The sequence below is a fragment of the Bubalus kerabau genome, chromosome 8 (genome assembly GCF_029407905.1).
Source record: "Bubalus kerabau isolate K-KA32 ecotype Philippines breed swamp buffalo chromosome 8, PCC_UOA_SB_1v2, whole genome shotgun sequence".
Lineage (NCBI taxonomy): Eukaryota > Metazoa > Chordata > Mammalia > Artiodactyla > Bovidae > Bubalus > Bubalus kerabau.
Window position 1 is genome coordinate 108,284,149 of NC_073631.1, and position 20,710 is coordinate 108,304,858.

At 46.4% G+C, this 20,710-nt stretch overlaps 1 protein-coding gene across 2 annotated transcripts in view; it reads right to left on the reverse strand.

The window, feature by feature from the left end:
• Positions 1-8,470, reverse strand: part of DENND11 (DENN domain containing 11) — a 47,525-nt gene extending 39,055 nt beyond the window's left edge. The window contains exon 1 of one of the 2 annotated variants that reach the window (XM_055591127.1): positions 8,219-8,470. In XM_055591127.1, the coding sequence (XP_055447102.1) occupies positions 8,219-8,468 (250 nt within the window). In that variant the 5' untranslated portion in view covers positions 8,469-8,470. Of the gene's footprint in view, positions 1-7,623; positions 7,855-8,218 lie in introns of those variants that run through there. The other variant, XM_055591128.1, reaches the window with a different exon arrangement.
• Between the last annotated feature and the right edge of the window lie 12,240 nt (positions 8,471-20,710).

A 20,710-nucleotide genomic window follows, 5' to 3' on the forward strand; every position in this document is an offset into this window, starting at 1 on the left:
GTTTGCAAACTAAGTGACTGACAAGGAATTAATCTCCAAAATATACAAACAGCTCGTGCAACTCAATATTAAAGAACAAACAGTCCAATCAAGAAGTGAGTGCTCAGTTGCTCAGTTGTGTCTGACTCTTTGCTACCCGTGAACTGTAGCCTGCAGACTCCTCTGTCCATGGGATTTTCCAGGCAAGAACTGTAGAGTGGGTTTCCATTTCCTTCTCCAAAGAAGTGGGTGGAAAATCTAACTATGCATGTCTTCAAAGAAGACCTACAGATGGCCAAAAGGCACACAAAAAGATGCCCAACATCACTAATCATTAGAGAAATGCATATCAAAACTACAGCGAGACACCACCTCACCTCAGTCAGAATAGCCAACATGAAAAGTCTACAAATAAATGCTGGAGAGGGTGTGGAGAAAAGGGAAGCCTCCTATATTGTTGGCAGGAAGGTAAACTGGCACACCCATTATGGACAACAATATGGAGGTTCCTTAAAAAAATACCTACCATATGATCCAGCAATCCCAGTTCTGGGCATGTATCTGGAGAAAACTATAATTTGAAAAGATACATGCACCCCAGTGTCACTGTAGCCCTACTTGCAATAGCCAAGACAGCCTAAATGTCCACTGACAGACGAACGGCTAAAGGTGTGGTACGTATCAATATATACAATGAAATAGCAGTCATGAAAAAGAATGAAATAATGCCACTTGCTGCAACATGAAAGGACCTGGAGATTATCATACCAAGTGAATTAAGTCAGAGAAAGACCAATACCATATTTTTATATGTGGAATCTAAGATGAAACAAATGAACTTATTTACAAAAAAGAGACAGACTCACAGGCTTTGAAAACAAATTTATGGTACCAAAGGGGAAAGGTGAGGAGGAGAGATAAATTAGGAATTAGGTATTAACTGTAGCCATGAAATTAAAAGATGCTTACTCCTTGGAAGGAAAGTTATGACCAACCTAAATAGCATATTCAAAAGCAGAGACATTACTTTGCCAACAAAGGTCCGTCTAGTCAAGGCTATGGTTTTTCCAGTGGTCATGTATGTATGGATGTGAGTTGGACTGTGAAGAAAGCTGAGCACCGAAGAATTGATGCCTTTGAACTGTGGTGTTGGAGAAGCCTCTTGAGAGTCCCTTGGACTGCAAGGAGATCCAACCAGTCCATTCTGAAGGAGATCAGCCCTGGGATTTCTTTGGAAGGAATGATTCTAAAGCTGAAACTCCAGTACTTTGGCCACCTCATACGAAGAGTTGACTCATTGGAAAAGACTCTGATGCTGGGAGGGATTGGGGGCAGGAGGAGAAGGGGACGACAGAGGATGAGATGGCTGGATGGCATCACTAACTCGATGGACATGAGTTTGAGTAGGCTCCGGGAGTTGGTGATGGACAGGGAGGCCTGGTGTGCTGCTATTCATGGAGTCGCAAAGAGTCGGACACAACTGAGCAACTGAACTGATTAACATATACAAACTACTATGTATAAAACAATCAACAAGGACATACTGTATAGCACAGGGAACTCAATATTCTATAATAACCTATATGAGGAAAGAATCTGAAAAAGAATGGATATATGTTTATGCATAACAGAAGCACTTTGCTGTACATTTGAAACAACACTGCAAATCAACTATATCCCAGGATAAAAGAAAAATTAAAAAATGTATCCTATGAATTAAGGAACATAACTGAAATAAGAGTTGGGAAAAACCATAAGCTAAGCATAAAGGACTTTGCAAAAGCAAAAAATAATTGAGACAATGTGCTATATTTAGGGGGATGAAGCAGCATGATGGCTAAAGGTCATTCTTTAACAGAAAGAAAACACGATGCTCAAAAATTAGAAGCCCGTTTATATAAGAAACTTGTACAGGCTTAAAGGAAAGTGATTTTGCAAAAATAACAATCCTTGTGGTGAGCCATGTAGGGCCAGAAAAACCTCACACAGAATGCTACCTACCCCAGGCTCAGCCCTCACGTGCAAAGCCATTCGGTTTTCCAAATCTCCTCACCACACATCAGGAACCCAGCCAGGGAGCTGAGGCCTGGAAGGATTGAACAGGAGGGCTGATCCCAGGGGTAAGCAATTAAAGAGAGGGGGCGATCAACAAGACAGGTGCCTTGTTTCCCAGCTTGCTCTCCTTCCATCTCCAAGTCCCCCCTGCCTCGGGCCCATCACAGGTACCCACCGGCCCTGCCTAGCCTCCCGCTGCTGAGACAACTTATGTGGAGGGATGGACATGACAGCACGAACAACAGATGTGGCAATCTGCTTTGTGTACCTTCAGCCAGTCATTCAATAAATATTGGTGGAACATAACTTGGCAGCCTGGAGCCAGATGCTGGGCTGGGGCAAAGGAACTTGCACTAACAGATTACTGCGTTGGCAGCTCACTGAACCCAGGGAAGCTAGAGGACAATGCTGAGCCTGGTTGTGGATGCAGATTCGGTCTGAACCCCATGGCCTGGTGGGCCAGGGCCTCCCAGGGTTGATGTTCATAAGCTCCTGCGCTAGGTGAGATGTACTCTGTCTTATCTCCTACATACAGGGCTGCCTCTATCTTCTCTTTCAGTCAAAATGTGGAATGACGACCCCTCGCCCCAGCATATTTGGACTTCATCAACCATCATTTCTCCAGAGAGAAGAGAATGTCAGCTGCCACTGTTGCTGCCTGCGAGAAAGCTCATCTCAGAAAACCGAAAGCGGAGAAAGCAATGGTCTTGAACCAAAACAATTTCTTTCTAACGGGAAATATGTGACTTTCCTTCCTCCTTTTCTCCTTCCTTGCTGGGCGGTTCCCAACCAACAATTTCCTCCTGAGGTCTTGATTTCATAATCAGCGACTGATGCAAAGGTCCTGTTACCACTCCTTTGACCTCAAGTGGGGAGCTATGTACCAGTTCTCCTCTCTTAGAAGAAATGTGCCTTGATTTTCAGTCTTTCCTTCAGGTTCCGCCCATCAGCATACATACAGGCCCTCATTCCAGTCCAGAGGTACAAAGGCATCCTGTCTCATGAAAAAGGGCAAGAATCCAGGAGTGCTCGTGGTCCCCACTTCTGCAGTAGGCCTCCAACCCCAAATGGAAGAAACCTCAGAAGCTTACAGGGTTCAGATTCTAACACCAGGGATGTCAACAGCCCATATCATTCGACTAGGTCTTACATAGCTTTGAATTGTCGTAACATCACCTAGGATGAGAGTCTATCCAAAGCCAAGGAAGAAAGGGTCAGGATAAAGAAACCTGAGTCAGGAAGAAATTAATCCCGGTGATTTCAAGTCAGCCATATGCCAATCCATGGCTGAATTCCAATGCATTAATTTTACATGGAAGAAACTTTCCATTTCACGGACGCCGTATCATTTTGCACCAGGCAGTGGTGTGGTGTGATGTGGGAAGGACCACAGACATTGGATGCAGGCAGAGCCGGCTTGCCTCTGGGTTCTGCCCCCACCTCTGCTCTGTGACTTAAGATGACTTCACAGCCCCATGCCTTTGTCTGCCTCATGACTGCGAATGCTGTTGAAGGGATTGGATAATTGGTCCACGGTGGGCATTCAGTAAGCGGTGGGCATTCAGTAAGCAGTGGGTGTTATGACTTCCCCTCCTACTTGAGTATCCATCAGCTTTCAAGAGAAGAAACAGAAGTCACAGCAGATGGTCAACAACTGACTTCTGAAAACCGCAAGTAGGTGAATCACCAACAGCCTGGGAAAGAGTCTGCCAATATGGGAACTAAAGAAATCCACCAGTTGTAATCCACCGACTTCTGATCGAAAGTACAGAGAAAAGCCATGGCCGAATTACATCACTCGAAGAGGCTTGCTTGCCTTGGCTATCAGAACCAGCCTTCTCTTGGCCTCTATGAGCTGGCCATCCCTAGGACTGCTCTTCCTGTTTCAAAACTACACTCCAAATTTTCCACTCTCATTCTCCTGTCACTTTCCCACCAGTGGCTGGAGCCATTTATTATTTGCACGAGTCAGATGACCTGGGCAGTCCTCCAAGTTATGCCTCAGATGCCACACCTGGCTCTGTCTCCCTGGGCCTCCGTGTCACTGTTGTTAAAAAGAAAATTGCTTGTGTTTTGTTGACTGTAGGGAGAATGTATGGAGGTTAAAACTTGTGCATGTGAGTGATTTTAATACTATAGTCATTTGAAGCATGCACTAAATTAAATAAGGGGTTCAGATGTAACTGAGGCACTGGCTAGAGGTTGAGGGAGGAACAGGTAATTCATCCCTAATCAGGAAGAACAAAGGAAAAAGTGACATCCTATAAACCGTGGCAGGTGTCCCACCCCTCAGCCATCCCCACATAAACACACACACGCACAGGAGTTTTCCCCGGACACCCACAAAATAACTCTGAGGAAAATGGAGCTGTTGAAAGTGGATCTCTTATAAATAAACAGTCCGACAAGGCTGAATCACAGGTATCATCCATCGTAGGTTCAAAGCTCTGCCTGCCTCAGGCCCATACACAGGCCCTCAGTTGCACGGTGAGATGCTATGTCACCTTCATAGAGGGGGTTGGGGAGCGGGGAGGCTGATTTCCAAGCATGACATTACCTTTTCCCTTAATTAGGCAGAGGAAGAAAATTTAGTTCCTAGAGACCCAAAGAACAGAGTCAAAGCTCTAAATGATGGGTTGGACACAATAAAAAAGCAATATTCTGGCTGCCAATCTCTCCCACCCGGCTCGTAGAGTCAGCATCTGGGCCTGCTTTCAATAGCAGCTTTGTAGCCCAGATGGCCGGCACCACCACATCCCAGGGACTCCCTGCTCCAGATAAAGCCTGAGAGTGTCAGCGAGTGAGTGTGTGAGAGAGAGACAGAGAGGACGGAGCAAGAGTGCGTGTCAGAGAGAGGGAGCCTGTACCTCTCTTGACCCTGAAGCCCTGGTCCTCACATCATCTACGGAGCCAACAACCATAATCTTCAAACCGTAGCTCCAATGAAAATAACATTCTTTATGCCCCTACAGTCCTCTCTGATTCTTCCTACAGATGCTCAACCCCAAACCTGTATCCAAAAGTATATACTCTCTTATTCCCATATAGCGGTCTGAGAATCACTGAACATTCCCTGTTCAAGTGTGTGTGTGTAACCAGGTCCACTTCTCCCTCTCACCTGTCCAAGTGTGTGTGTGTGCACGCGCACGCGTGTAACCAGGGTCCACTCCTCCGTTTCATTCCCTTTCAGCACACAGACCACTCACACCCTGACAGATGACCCACAGGGGTGGATTCTCTCCTCCCCATCCCCTCTTGTACTCTCGCAGGCTCACACACCAACGTGTTGTTACCTGCACCAGGAGGGAAGATGAATGAAATACCCATAGCCTGGGCAGTAAGCGCCTGGGGAGGTTTGGGGTGAAGGGAGTAAGCTCCGAGGGGAGGATGCGGACGACACAGTGGGAGACGTGGGGCGCAGATGGGCAGTCATAGAGACGACAGTGTCTTCTATGTAAGAACTTCTGTGATACGATCTGATTTGGGTAAAGAAGCCAGTATTCACTTTACTACTTTGGCTATCATAGGTTTAGGAAGGCACAAGTCTTGGTGGACCAAGATTAAACAGCAACACAGAGCAGACCTGCCTCCATAGCAGGATAAAGGTTGAGACACTCAACTGAAACTGGGAGACAGAAGCCTGGCCCCAGTGACGTCTGCCTGGTATCTGATACCTCCCTGGGTATCCGAGGGCCTATGTGTCACCTCTGCAGACCGAGACTCCCCCATCGCTCACACAAGGGACAGGCTCTCTGAGGCCCTTGTCCCAGTGTTGACCTATGTGGCCCTGGGAACCCCAGGAGCATTCATTCATTCATTCATCCCATCTTTTACTTTTAGGTGCTTCATCACACAATTTTTTACTCAATACAGATACTATCAGAATTTTTTTTTTTTTTTTTTTACAGAAAGTAAAGTGCCATTCGGAACTAGGATAATGATGAAAGAGAATTATGGGCAGGAAACAGCAGCTTTCCAAAAAAAAAAAAAAACCAAAAAACAAAAGTATCACTCATAATTAAAAACACACTCTGTCTCCTGCCCACCCCACTTTCTCCCATCCTTTTCCCTCTCTGCACACAGTTAACACGAAAAGTTAGGAGGGCAGATGTTCAGGTCATGTTGAATGTACTTGAAAGACAACCAGACTCACAGCCACAGCTAGTTAATATTTCCAAATTACTTAATCATCTTTGTTCTGTTTGCTCATGTATAAAATGGGGTATAAATGATCATCCAATTAGAGCAGTGGTGAGAATTAAGTGAAACACCATTATGGTAAAACACCTACACAAAGCAAGTGTCCAAATGCCTGTTACATCCCTTCTTTCCACACTAATCTCAATCTGAAAGCCATTACAAATACATACTCGTGTATGTGTGTCTCCACACACAAATACTTAAACACACACCCACAAAACCATGCCCACCAGCTGTGACTAACAAGGCAGGGGGAGGGGTCCAGCTCTGAAGTACTTTTCAGTATTATTAACTCCACCTGTGGTCAGCCCAGGAATTTTTTTTTTCCCCCTCCTCCTCTACCCCTCTGTCTCTACCCCCAGTGCAACCACCGCTAAATCAGATCCTGTGAATGCTCCCTCTCCATCTCTTCTAGTTACTCTTAAACACTTTTCAGAAAGAATTTCATGTGCACATCTATGTACAGAAGGAATAAGGAATATTATGAGTTACAAAATAGTATGTTTTTCTCTAGCGATAAAGGTTACTTCGGTCAAAAAAGAACAGTTTTCCTGTCTGGGAGTCCCAACCATATGTCAGTTAAGCAGCCTATGCGATGAGCATTAAAAAAACAAAAAATAGAAAATGACAGTATGTACTACATGTGAAAGGGATTAGTTCTATTTCATGAAACTTTAATTTCAGTTACATATGTATGTATGGAGCAAACTGATTGGTATGTACAATGAATTTCATATGTTGGGTCACAGTCAAAAAAGTTTGAAAGCCATAGGGAAGGGGCCAAGGAATCGCCAGGAGTCAGAAAGCTCTAGTCTCCCCACAGCTGTTCCTATTTCCTCCTGGGCCTTGCTGGGTTCTAATCCTGCCCATCTTCTGACATCCCAAGATCCTCACCACTTTTCCTTTCCCTTTCATTCCATCGCACCCTTTCATGTTTTTCAGAAAGGTTTCTACAGCTCATCCTTGGAGGACCAGGTAGGGAACTAGAGAAAAAAGCTGACACTCCACATAATCAGACACTCCACATTCCAGCAACTTCAGTGGACTGAGGACAGAAAGACCCATCTGGGTTTTCTTAACCCCAATTCCATGGACAGAGGAGCCTGGCAGGCTCAGGTCCGTGGGGTTGAGACTAACCCTACACGACTGAGCGACTAACACTTTTCAGAACCATGAGCTCTCCTCCCTCCACTCCTGAGAGCAGAGCCCTTCCCCGACCACCTGAGGCTCTCCGAGGGAGGTATTAGCGACTGAACAACTTAACGCCTTCACTTTTGAACCCCAGGAATTCGCTCACCAGTAAAATGCACACTTCCTCACCGGATGGTTAGGCTAAAGATCATGCGAGATCACCCTTTAACTCTCCAAACACACCCGCAAAGAGCCTACCGAGGAGGTTTCTCTTTTAATCCGTCTCCAGTTTAATCCCTCCGTGCCATCCCTTAATACTCCAGGCGTTAATTCCTCAAAATAATGCCGTCAGAGAGACTGAACTTGGGCGCTCACAAAGTTACCAGGCGGAGAGGGATGGGGAGCGAGGGAGGGAAGCAGAGAACCTGGAGGCTTAGGACGATCTGTTTCCGAAGGAGTTCACCTGGAGGGGTGGAGGGGGCGTTCCTCCTCTTCACAGGAGAAACCGATTAGCCGAGCCCGAAAAGAAAACAAAAGCTAGCGTGCCCGTGGCCACGAACAGGATCCTCTATCACTAGAGAAGTCCAAACAGGACTGTGGGAACTAGGGCGCCGGCTGGGGACCCGCCGGGAGGCAGCGGGACGGAACGGGAGAGGGGGGCCCGGGGGCGCAGGGAACAAAGCCCCACGCCCCCAACCCGCTGAGGCACCCCCTGCCCGCCCGGGGCGGGGGGCCCCAGCCGGCGGGGAGAGGGGTGCAGGTGTGCGGGTGCGCGCGCAGCGAGCCCCTCCCCCGCCGTGCCCGAAGCCCGGTTGGGGGGCGACCCTCTCCCCGGTCCCGGGGCGGCTCTCACCCGAGCGGGGATCGAAGGTGACCACGAACACGGCCACCACCTGGTCCTCCTCCACGTCGCCCAGCTCGAGGCGCCCCGGTTGCCGCAGCTCCTCGGGCTCCCGCCTCCTCGGAGGCTCCGCGGCCGCCCAGCCGCCCCCACCGCCGCCCCATCCCCGGCCTCCAGCCTGCGGGACCGGGGCCCGCGGCGGGGAGACGGCGGGGCCCTCGGCCCAGCGCAGCAGCGGCGCCGCGTCTCCGCGCTCCACCATGGCGAGGCGAGGCGCGGCGCGGCGGCGAGGAGGAGCCGCGGGCGGCGAGGGGCGGGCGCAGGGGCGGGCTGCGGGAACTCCCCTCGCCGGGCGGGCTGCCCGCCGCCGCCGCCGCCGCCGCCGCCGCCGCCCGGGCCTCCGCGCACCCGCCGCGCCGCCGCCGCCCCAGGCCCGCACCTGCCCCGGCCGCCCCGCCCCGCGCCCAGCGCCCTCCCACCCTGCTCGGCTGCGTGCCGATCCCGCCCGAGGAGGCGTCCTCTCTACCCGCTTCGCGGAACTGCGTGCCGGGTTTGAGATTTCACGGATGCATCTGCGCTCTCCGGGATGGGGAAAAGTGCGGTGACCGGACGCGCAGCCACTTGCATCTGTCTACCTGTGCTTTCTCACCTAGGATTCCGTGGGATGACCGTACCGCCGTGAATTGTCATTCGCCACCATTATTTTGAAAGTCCCCTGGACATGCAGACCGTGACAGATAGGTGTTACATAACCCCCGATGTGCGGCCAGAGCTCCCGCGGTGCTGCGAGTGAAGCAGAAGAGGGGAGCCGTGGCTGCCCGCGTTGTTTGCTCTTGGGATGTGGCCTGATCCCTTGAAGCTGTGGGCTTTGGTGTCCGGCCTGGAGCAGTTGTGTGTGTATCACCGTGTCGGTGTGCCCTTGAATGGGCTGGAGAGTGCCTGACCCTGGTCTTCCAGGACCCTGCTTGGGACGCCATCCATTGCAGTGACTTAGTCTTTACAGAGAGTGGTGGACCGTCACTTACTTGCCCTTGGCGCGGGGTGCGGGGTGGGGGCGGAGAGGTTGCACTAAATACTCGCCATGAGGAAAGCAGTCCCTATTCTTTAAGGTAGAATGCTGCCTGGATTCTGTACTGTTCTGAATTTTGGTCTGGAAGCAGCAACCTTGGGTCATCACTGATGATCTCCTTGGGAAGAGGGGTTAGACCGTGTTATCACTGCCCTTCTGGCTCGTAAATATGACTCTTTATCAACACCCCCTGGGTAACAACTAGTAAACAAATCTACTGGGTCCTTCTGAGGGCAGGCGAAAACCCCAGGCTGTCCTGAACCGTGGAGAAACTGGGTGTCTGAACTAGTCTCTCTCCTCATCTTATTCTTTCTCATTATTTTAATGGCTATTCCTATTTTTCCCACCTCCTCTGATGACATAACCACCAGATTTACCCCAAGGGTTGAGGCATTCAAAATGTTACTTCTAAATAGAAAATGGAGGTTCATAGAATATCCTTAATCCATTCCCAAAGCCATCAGCTTTAGTCTGACTTTCCTACCCCCCCCCCCACCCCACCTCCACACCAAAGGACTTCCTTTTTCTGATTTTTTGTGTGGACTCACCCCACCCAGAACCCCCTAGTTTTAATACCCTCAAGTTGTATATATATATACCAGGAAATAAACTCATAATCTCCATCCAAATTGATTTTCTGTATAAACAGAAGACCAAAATGTTCACACCCTAAATCTGGCAGCTTTTCCAATCTTCATTTAAGCAGGAGGTCTAGCTCACGGTGAACCATCATGTCATTCTTAAGACCTGTGAGTGCTCAGTCACATCTGACTCTTTGTGACCCTGTGGGCTGTAGTCTGCCAGCCTCCTCTGTCCATGAGATTTCCCAGGCAAGAATACTGGAGTGGGTTGCCATTTCCTTCTCCAGGGGATCTTCCCTACCCGGGGATCAAACCTGCATCTCCTGTATTGGTTCTTTACCACTGAGCCCCCAGGGAAGCCCTGCATATTGGGTGCTCAACAAATATTTGTCAGCTAAGTAAATGAATGAAAGTAGAGACTTAAGCCTCTATACAACTGGCCCCTCCCACCAGGCTTAATCTAATATCTTGCACATAGAGCTCAAAAACGTTAAAGATGCTGATGACACCCTGCTTAACACATTCACGGTATGAAAGAGGCTGTGTACCTGACCATCAGATTGATCTTTTCTGTGTCTATTGAATTTCACAGGATGATAGGAAGGGAACTAATTGAACTTAGCTGTTGGAATAGAACTGGAGACACTAGTGTTGAAGACAAGAAGAAATAAAGATCTGTCACATTTAGAGACCTGAGGATAATGTTGAATTTATTTTATTTTCTGGTGGTGCCACGTAACATTATTGTTGTTCAGCCTCTAAGTCATCTCCGACTTTTTATATGACTCCATGGATTGCAGCATACTAGGCTTCCTTGTCCTTCACTGTCTCCTGGAGTTTGCTCACGCTCATGTCCATTGAGTCGGTGATGCCATTCAACCATCTCATCCCCTGTCTCCCCCTTCTCTTGCCCTTAATCTTTCCCAAAATCAGGGTCTTCTTCAATAAGTTGGCTCTCCACATCAGGTAGCCAAGTATTGGAGCTTCAGCTTCAGCATCAGTCCTTACAATGAATATTCAGGCTTGATTTCCTTTAGGACTGACTGGTTTGATCTCCTGGTGTCCAGGGGATTCTCAACAGTCTTCTCTAGCACCACAGTTTGAAAGCATCAATTCTTTGGCACTCAGCCACACAGCATACAAAATCTCTATTCCCCAACCAGGGACTGAATCCACGCCCTCTGCAGTGGAAGCATGGCGTCTTAGTCACTAGACCACCAGGAAAGTCCCAATGTTAAATTTTTTAATGAGTTCCCCTAGAATCCCATATATCTCAAATTTTAAATGAAATTATTTGACTTTTCCAAATACCAATATGTCTACATTATGTAAAACACATTGCATAAAACATATCTATATTATGTATCTATAATATATAAAAATACAATGTATATAAGATATATTAAAGTATTTTTGCTTTATCATCTTACCACTGAGTTGGCCCCTGTTAAGATTTTGTTTAGTCTATCTCATCAATTGTAGGGTGCAAAATTTTTCACTTGTTAGGATTTCTATGGTGGCTCATATATGCTGCCAGCCCTGCTGAGGTCTAGGTCTCACAGGGGAGATGTGTGTCTGTTTTTGCAGCCATCTGAGGCAGCATCAACCTGAGCTGATGCTCTGAGTTAAATTGCCCTGAGTTAAATTCTCTGCTGGAGGTTCTTTGGACCACCCTGGTAGTGTGAATTCAAAATGCAAGCTAGTGCGAGCCCTACCTTATAATTCTTAGGTGACATACTTTTTTTTCTTCTCTGCACCCAATGACAAATTTGAGACAAGCAAGCTCCCTTGCCCAGCCTTCTCTACATGGGAGGTTTATTTGTCGAAGCTATGTAGACAACATCATATTAGACTCAGCATCACGGGCATTTTTTATTCTCAGTGGTATGTGAAAATAACAGTAAAATAATGGTGTATCTTAAAATAAATGATAGATTTAGATGTTTCTCTTCCTGGGTGTTTACATGTTGAAAGCATACTGTATATCAATTTTGTATTCTTTTTTCACTTATCAAACTGTGAACAATTTGCCATTCTATTAGAAACTTTATACACATCATTGTAATGGTTCCCCTTGTATGCATTCTGAAAATTTATTTATCCATTCTCATTGTTGGACAATCAAGCTTTTCCCTTTTTTTTGCTGTGGCTGAATTTCACTCTGAACTCACAATAGGTACCTATTCTATGCCAAGTCCTGCTGTGAAGAAAACAGACATCCCTTCCCATCAGGCTTTCAGCCTAGCAGACAACGCAGCTATCAGGAAAAAAATGAAATCTAGAATGAGGGACGACAAAGAGGGCAAGTGCAATCGGTCTCTCAGGCTGCTGACTTATGACAGATTGCCAGAGGTGGCCAAACCGGGTTAGGGTGCATCCATGTTGTGACTGTACTGCTAAATTGTTGAGTCACGAGTGTACAAGGGCCTCAATCTCACTTCCCTCTCATCCCAATGAGATCGTGCCATTTAAATTTTTTTTTTTTTTTTTTGCCAGTTGTCAGATGGCCATGGTATTTTAAGTTAATCTTTTGTGACTGAATCTAATCATGGTTTTGAAATAAATGTTGGTGATTTGTGGTTCCTCTTCAGGGTAGTATCAGAAGACACTGTCTGAAGAATTGTTATCAACTGGCATGAGTTCTTTATGCAGCAAGAATATTCACCTTGTATGTATGTTATTAATATAGAATATTAATATACGTATGTGTGTGTGCGTGTGCTGTGTGCTCAGTCCCTCAGTTGTGTCCAACTCTTTGTGACCCCGTGGACTGTAGCCTGCTAGGCTCCTCTGTCCATGGGATTCTCCAGGCAAGAATACTGGATTGGCGTGCCATTTCCTATTCCAGGGGATTTTCCCAACCAAGGGATCAAACCTGCATTTCTTGTGTCTCCTGAATTGGCAGTCAGGTCCTTTACCACTGAACCACCTGGGAAATCACATATATAAATTCACATATAAATTTCTATTTCTAGGAGAGGTAGTCTTCTTTCTTTACTCATTTTTTAAAAAAAGTCATTGGCTATTTCTTTGACAATCATTTTTCCATGTGAAATTTAAAATCATTCTATCTAGTTTCAAAAAAACTATGAATTATTTTCAGGTCAAACTGAATGAGATTTGACCCCTAAATAATTCAGGTTTGAACCACATGACATCCGCTGGGTCACCAAAAAAAGTAAGAGAGTTCCAAAAAAACATCTATTTCTGTTTTATGCACTATGCCAAAGCCTTTGACTGTGTGGATCACAATAAACTGTGGAAAATTCTGAAAGAGATGGGAATACCAGACCACCTGACCCGCCTCTTGAGAAACCTCTATGCAGGTCAGGAAGCAACAGTTCGAACTGGACATGGAACAACAGAGTGGTTCCAAATAGGAAAAGGAGTACATCAAGGCTGTATACTGTCACCCTGCTTATTTAACTTATATGCAGAGTACATCATGAGAAACGCTGGGCTGGAGAAAGCACAAGCTGGAATCAAGATTGCCGGGAGAAATATCAATAACCTCAGATATGCAGATGTCACCACCCTTATGGCAGAAAGTGAAGAAGAACTAAAGAGCCTCTTGATGAAAGTGAAAGAGGAGAGTGAAAAAGTTGGCTTAAAGCTCAACATTCAGAAAACTAAGATCATGGCATCCAGTCCCATCACTTCATGGCAAATAGATGGGCAAACAGTGGAAACAGTGGCTGACTATTTTTTTAGGCTCCAAAATCACTGCAGATGGTGACTGCAGCCATGAAATTAAAAGACGCTTGCTCCTTGGAAGGAAAGTTATGACCAACCTAGACAGCATATTCAAAAGCAGAGACATTACTTTGCCAGCAAAGGTCCGTCTAGTCAAGGCTATGGTTTTTCCAGTGGTCATATATGAATGTGAGAGTTGGACTATAAAGAAAGCAGAGTGCAGAAGAATTGATGCTTTTGAACTGTGGTGTTGGAGAAGTCTCTTGAGAGTCCCTTGGACTGCAAGGAGATCCAACCAGTCCATCCTAAAGGAGATCAGTCCTGGGTGTTCATTGGAAGGACTGATGCTGAAGCTGAAACTCCAATACTTTGGCTACCTGATGCGAAGAGCTGACTCATTTGAAAAGACCCTGATGTTGGGAAAGATTGAAGGCAGGAGGAGATGGGGACAACAGAGGATGAGATGGTGGATGGCATCAGTGACTCAATCAATGGACATGGGTTTGGGTGGACTCTGGGAGTTGGTGATGGACAGGGAGGCCTGGCAAGCTGCGGTTCATGGGGTCACAAAGAATCGGACATGACTGAGCAACTGAACTGAACTGAACTGATGAAGGCAAAACTTCAGTGTGGGGATCTTGTCATTGGATCAGAAGTAGGAAGAAATGACTGAGAATGTTTGGGAAAATTTTTTGGGACTTCCTGTCTCTGTGCACTCTCTCTTAGTTGAGGGAGGAGCTCAAGGTAAAGTCCTCTTCATGGCTCTTGGCTTTGCTGACCACCCTTGTCATGGGAGAGCTTCCCTGGTAGCTCAGCTGGTAAAGAATCTGCCTGCAATGAAGGATGACCCTGGTTTGATTCCTGGGTTGGGAAGATCCCCTGGTGAAGGGATAGACTACCCACTCCAGTTTTCTTGGGCTTCTCTGGTGGCTCAGCTGGTAAAGAATCCACCCGCCGTGCAGGAAACCTGGGTTCAATCCCTGGGTTGGGAAGATCCCCTGGAGGAGGGAAAGGCTACCCATTCTAGTATTCTGGCCTGGAGAATTCCATGGACTGTATAGTCCATGGGATCGCAAAGAGTCGGATACGTCTGACTTTCACTTTCTTTTTCACTTGTCTTGGGAAGAGGGCTCTTAGAAGCAGGAACACCTGGGACCCCTGCTGGGATGGGTCCAGGACTGGGACAGCTGCGCCCATCTTTGGACCTGCTCTAGGCCACAGCCGCCGAGGAACTGTCCAGGTTGCTAAGTAACACATGTCACATGTCGGTAATGAACATGTTCTGCTTTTCTCTAAGTTATTGCAAATTTCCGCCCCCAACACCCCTCCCCCACTCCCACCAGGGTTGAAGCAACATTTCCGGATTTCTGGTTGTGATCAGAGACTGAGCAAGATAAGGACAAGTAAGACAATGGGGTTGAAGCCTGAGGGATCTTCAAGATATCACTGCCTCGACTTCCTATTTCCTCAGAGAGCTGGCAGTGACGCCTCTACCTGTTAACGAGGCCCGCAGGCCCTTTCCGGAAAACCCTGACTGCTGCTCTGTTGCCTCTGTGGTTGTCGTTCAGTCGTTCCATCATGTCTGACTCTTTGTGACCCCATGGACTGCAGCACGCCAGGCTTTCCTGTCCTTCACTGTCTCCCTGTTGCCTCTACAGGGCACATGCTGGGGATAAAGGTCAGCTTTTCTCCTCTTCCCAGAAAGTCTGGTGGTAAAAACGCCCAATTCTTACGTGGGAAACCAGACCTCCCAGTGGTTCCCAGTGGGACAGTCCTATCAAATACACCATGATCCACCACTGGTATTTTTTCAGAGTCTGGATTGACTGATTCACTGTTAATTCAGTCTTCAGGAAAAATGTGGCAGAGCTTCACTTTAGCTTGTTCAAACATTTTTTGCATTTCTCCCTCCTGACTGAGGAGAAGATCAGATCAGCATGTCCCTTCTTGGAGCAATAGACTCTCAAATATTTCCCATGGCCTCAGTTTTACTTTTGAAAAGGAACGGTATGCCTTTTCAATGTAAATGTAAATTTCTGCTGCTGCTGCTAAGTCGCTTCAGTTGTGTCTGACTCTGTGCGACCCCATAGACGGCAGCTCACCGTCCCTGGGATTCTCCAGGCAAGAACACTGGAGTGGGTTGCCATTTCCTTCTCCAATGCATGAAAGTGAAAAGTGAAAGTGAAGTTGCTCAGTTGTGTCCGACCCTCATTGACCCCATGAACTGCAGCCTTCCAGGCTCCTCCACCATGGGATTTTCCAGGAAACAGTACTGGAGTGGGGTGAAATGTACATTTCTACCTCTTGCAAATCCGACTGGAATTAGCTGGATTTTCCTGCTTCTGTTCTTCCCATCAGAGAATGTCAGAGACGTTCAGAGACATCAAAATTGAAGTTTGGTCAGAGCTCTGAGTTTGGGAGCTTTCTCATCACTCAGCAGTGTCAGTAGAATGAGAGCTTTCCCCAGGCACGTGGTTTGGGGAACCTGGCCCTGAGATTCAAAGATGAGTTCCTCCTTGTATATCTCACTCCTGAGGACATGACTTTCCTGCTCTGCAGAAATCCTTATAATGATATGAGAAATGTTTGAATTAAAAAAAAAAAAAGTCCAATACTGAGTACTTTTAACAAAAATTGAGATATATTAATTTTATTTTCCCAAGTCCATTCAAAAACAGCTTATGGAACACCCATAACGTGTTCCACTTTAAGAGAAAAATCCTTCCCCTCCTTTTCCTCTTATTGCCACAGATTATTTGGGTTCCCCTTATGACATCTCATCTCAACTGTGGTGAGAAGCTTTGTGCCTGGGATGGGAGCCATTAACACGTGCTGAAGCAAAGATGCAATCTTACACAATGTAAAGAGGATAAGGACAAAGAAAAGAAGAAAAGAGTAAAGCATGACACCAAAAACAGCAGGGCTGTGGACCAGACAGAAGATGAGCATCTCCAGGGACCCTTGGGCCATCAAGGTCAGTGACTGCCCAATCCTGACTGTTCTATTTTCCAGATTGGGAATATTTTTTTTGTACTTGTTATTATAACTAGTTGGGTTTTCCAGGTGGCACTTGTGGTAAAGAACCTGCCTGCCAATGCAAGAGATGCAACAGACGTGGGTTTGATCCCTGGGTTGGGAAGAGCTCCTGGAGGAGGAGGTGGCAACCCACTCCTGTATTCTTGCCTGGAGAATTCCATGGACAGAGGAGCCTGGCGGGCTACAGTCCCCAGGCCCACAGAGTTAGACACAACTGAGCGACTTAGCACACATGCATGCATTATAACTAGTTATATCTGAGGCCTTAGCGACAATCATCAGTTCAGTTCAGTTGCTCAGTCATGTCTGACTCTTTGCAACCCTATGGACTGCAGCATGCCAGGCCTCCCTGTCCATCACCAACTCCTGGAGCCTACTCAAACTCATGCCCATTGACTAGGTGATGCCATCCAACCATCTGATCCTCTGTCATCCCCTTCTTCTCCTGCCTTCAATCTTTCCCAGCATCAGGGTCTTTTCAAATGAGTCAGTTCTTCACATCAGGTAGCCAAAGTATTGCAGTTTTGGCTTTAGCATCAGTCCTTCCAATGAATATTCAGGACTGATTTCCTTTAGGATGGACTAGTTGGATCTCCTTGCATTTCAAGGGACTCCCAAGAGTTTCTCCAATACCACAGTTCAAAAGCATCAATTCTTCAGCACTCAGCTTTTTTTATAGTCCAACTCTCACATCCCTACATGACTACTGGAAAAACCATAGCCTTGACTAGACGGACCTTTGTTGGCAAAGTAATGTCTCTGTTTTTTAATATGCTGTCTAGATTGGTCATAACTTTTCTTTCAAGGAGCAAGTGTCTTTTAATTTCATGGCTGCAGTCATCAACTGCACTGATTTTGGAGCCCCCCAAAATAAAGTTTGTCACTGTTTCCACTGTTTCCCCATCTATTTCCCATGAAGTGATGGGACCAGATGCCATGATCTTAGTTTTCTGAATGTTGAGCTTTAAGCCAACTTTTTCACTCTCCTCTTTCACTTTCATCAAGAGGCTCTTTAGTTCTTCTTCACTTTCTGCCATAAGGGTGGTGTCATCTGCATATCTGAGATTATTGATATTTCTCCTGGCAATCTTGATTCCAGCTTGTGCTTCTTCCAGTCCAGCGTTTCTCATGATGTACTCTGCATATAAGTTAAATAAGCAGGGTGACAATATGCAGCCTTGATGTACTCATTTCCTGATTTGGAACCAGTCTGTTGTTCCATGTCCAGTTCTAACTGTTGCTTCCTGACCTGCATACAGGTTTCTCAAGAGGCAGGTCAGGTGGTCTAGTATTCCCATCTCTTTCAGAATTGTCCACAGTTTATTGTGATCCACAGAGTCAAAGGCTTTGGCATAGTCAATAAAGTAGAAATAGATGTTTTTCTAGAACTCTCTTGATTTTTCTATAATCCAACAGATGCTGGCAATTTGATCTCTGGTTCCTCTGGCTTTTCTAAAACAAACTTGAACATCTGGAATTTCACGGTTCCACATCTGGAAATTCCATCTGGAATTTCCACTGTTATGTACTGTTGAAGGCTGGCTTGGAGAATTTTGAGCATTACTTTACTAACATGTAAGATGAGTACAATTGTGTGGTAGTTTGAGCATTCTTTGGCATTGCCTTTCTTTGGGATTGGAATGAACTGATCTTTTCCAGTCCTGTGGCCACTGCTGAGTTTTCCAAATTTGCTGGCATATTGAGTGCAAATTCATCTACTGAGTGCTAATACACAGAAGGTGAATGGCATAAGTTTCTGATAGAATTACTGCTGATAACATTAGATCTAAGTCATCATGATGGCATAGTTGCCACACTAGGCAAACAGTGCAGTCCTAAAGGTAATTGAGAAATCTAGCAAGGCAGAGAGGAAAGGCAGGGGTGATAGTGTAAACAAATGCACCAACCCCGTGCTCTGCCTGCAGGCCTGTGATCCAGTCTCATCCTCCCTGAGAGCAGAGCCAGTCTCCAGCTGCCCTGGAGAGGTGAGAATGACTAGTTATGACCTCAAGAGGAGAAAATTGATAAGCACCAAGGCTGTAGTGAAGGAATTATATCATATGGCCTCCTGGTTTGTAAACAAGAACCCAACTCCAAAGCCCAGAATCTCAGTTAACAGGAACTTCTTTGTGAAAAAGTGAAAGCATTAGTTGCTTAGTCATGTCCGACTCCTTGCAACCCCATGGACCCCACCAGGCTCCTCTGTCCATGGGATTCCCCAGGCAAGAACACTGGAGTAGGTTGATATTTCCTTCTCCAGGGGATCTTCCTAACCCAGGGGATCTTCCTGAAGATCCAGAGATCAAACCCAGGTCTCCTGCATTGCAGGCAGATTCTTTACCATCTGAGCCACCAGAGAAGCCTGTGGGATGCCAGATCTCTGACCAAGGTGAGCAGGGAGCTACCCTGTTGAATGATCTGGAAAGTTGGCATAGCAGGAGGGACTGGGAAGGACAAAAGAAGGCTTGGGTGGTGTGCACACCTAAAAAGCTGGGGCATAAGAAGGTGTTTAGCTGAAAAGACACTTTCGTATGCCCCCAGTTACTCTTCCCTTGGATTAAGCTCCTTATGAGTTCAGGTGGGGAATAGGAAGGGAGAGAGAGGGGAGAAAGGAGTGGAAGGATTGGTAAAGTGAGAAAAGGTGAAAGGTGGGCGCCAAGTAATGGGTGACCAAAGACCATCAAGAGATGGGACAGTGAGTTTGTTTCATTCAAGACCAAACCCAGGACTTCCCTGGGGGTCCAGTGGCTAAAAATGCCTGCTGTCAATGCAGGTGACCTGGGTTCGATTCCTGGTGGGGAGCTAGATCACACTTGCCGCAACTGAGAGTTGGCATGCCACAGCTGAGACCTAGCACAGCCAAATTATAAAACTAACAGCAAACTCATCCTCACCAGTTCTCTCACTTTGGGTCCACATCTGTCATGCAAGTAATTTCTCCTGTCCAGTCCCTCCAGAGTTTCCCCTGAGGGCACCAGGGGCTCATTACATCATTTTCCTTTTTCACAGATTGCTTTCACATGGTTTCTCCTATAAAATGATATCGGTGGCCTTATTTTGCTCCTCAAAGTGTTTTTTATTTTTACCCTCCTCATAGGGATCACTCTGAGAAAGAAATTTAATAATGTATGTAAAAGATATCTAAACAGTAAGAAAATACATTTTACAAAATAAGGCATTTGGGGCCCAAGTAGTCACCATTTTCTAGTAATACATTTATCTGTCTCTGGGTTGCTGATCTTTCTACCTTTCTTTTTTCTCTGGGGTATAAAAATGTGCCCAGTTCTCTAAAAGCGTTAACTGCTCATACCCAGGGGTAAGAGGAGAGTGTGGCGATGCCTGAATTAGGACAGGTGTGTCTGGTAGAGATCTCAGGTGTGTGTCTATTAGAGCGATGAACTCCAGCCAAGATACATTAGCTGCTGTTTGATGATCATTATGCTATCCAGGTGATACTGAATTCTAAGGAACTGCTATTACCCACTGGGCGGGTGGTGAGTGGGGGGAGAGAAGAGGGCCATATTTCTAAATGGTAAGTAGAAAAGAGTGAAAATGATGTCTTTCCAATAATAAGCTTGTTCCTAATTAGCAAATGTGTATTTTAAAAATTAATTGTAATATTTTATTGTTAAGTAAAATTACAGATACCGATGTGTATGTTTGCTGCTGCTGCTAAGTCACTTCAGTCGTGTCCGACTCTGTGCGACCCCATAGATGGCAGCCCACCAGGCGCCCCTGTCCCTGGGATTCTCCAGGCAAGAACACTGGAGTGAGTTGCCATTTCCTTCTCCAATGCATGAAAGTGAAAAGTGAAAGTGAAGTCACTCAGTCGTGTCCGACCCTCAGTGACCCCATGGACTGCAGCCTACCAGGCCCCTCCGTCCATGGGATTTTCCAGGCAAGAGTACTGGAGTGGGGTGCCATTGCCTTCTCCGGATGTGTATGTTTAAAGCCATGCTAAAGTAAAGAATCCAAGTGTCTCCCTAGTAGTTAGTAGCATGTGGGTTCAGGGAGACTGCAGGAGTTCTATAGATAAATTGGATTTAATTGCTCAAAAAGTTACTGCAGCCTTCTTTAATCAGAATGGAAATAGGAAGAAGCTGAGATCTTACAGGTGCACGGTAC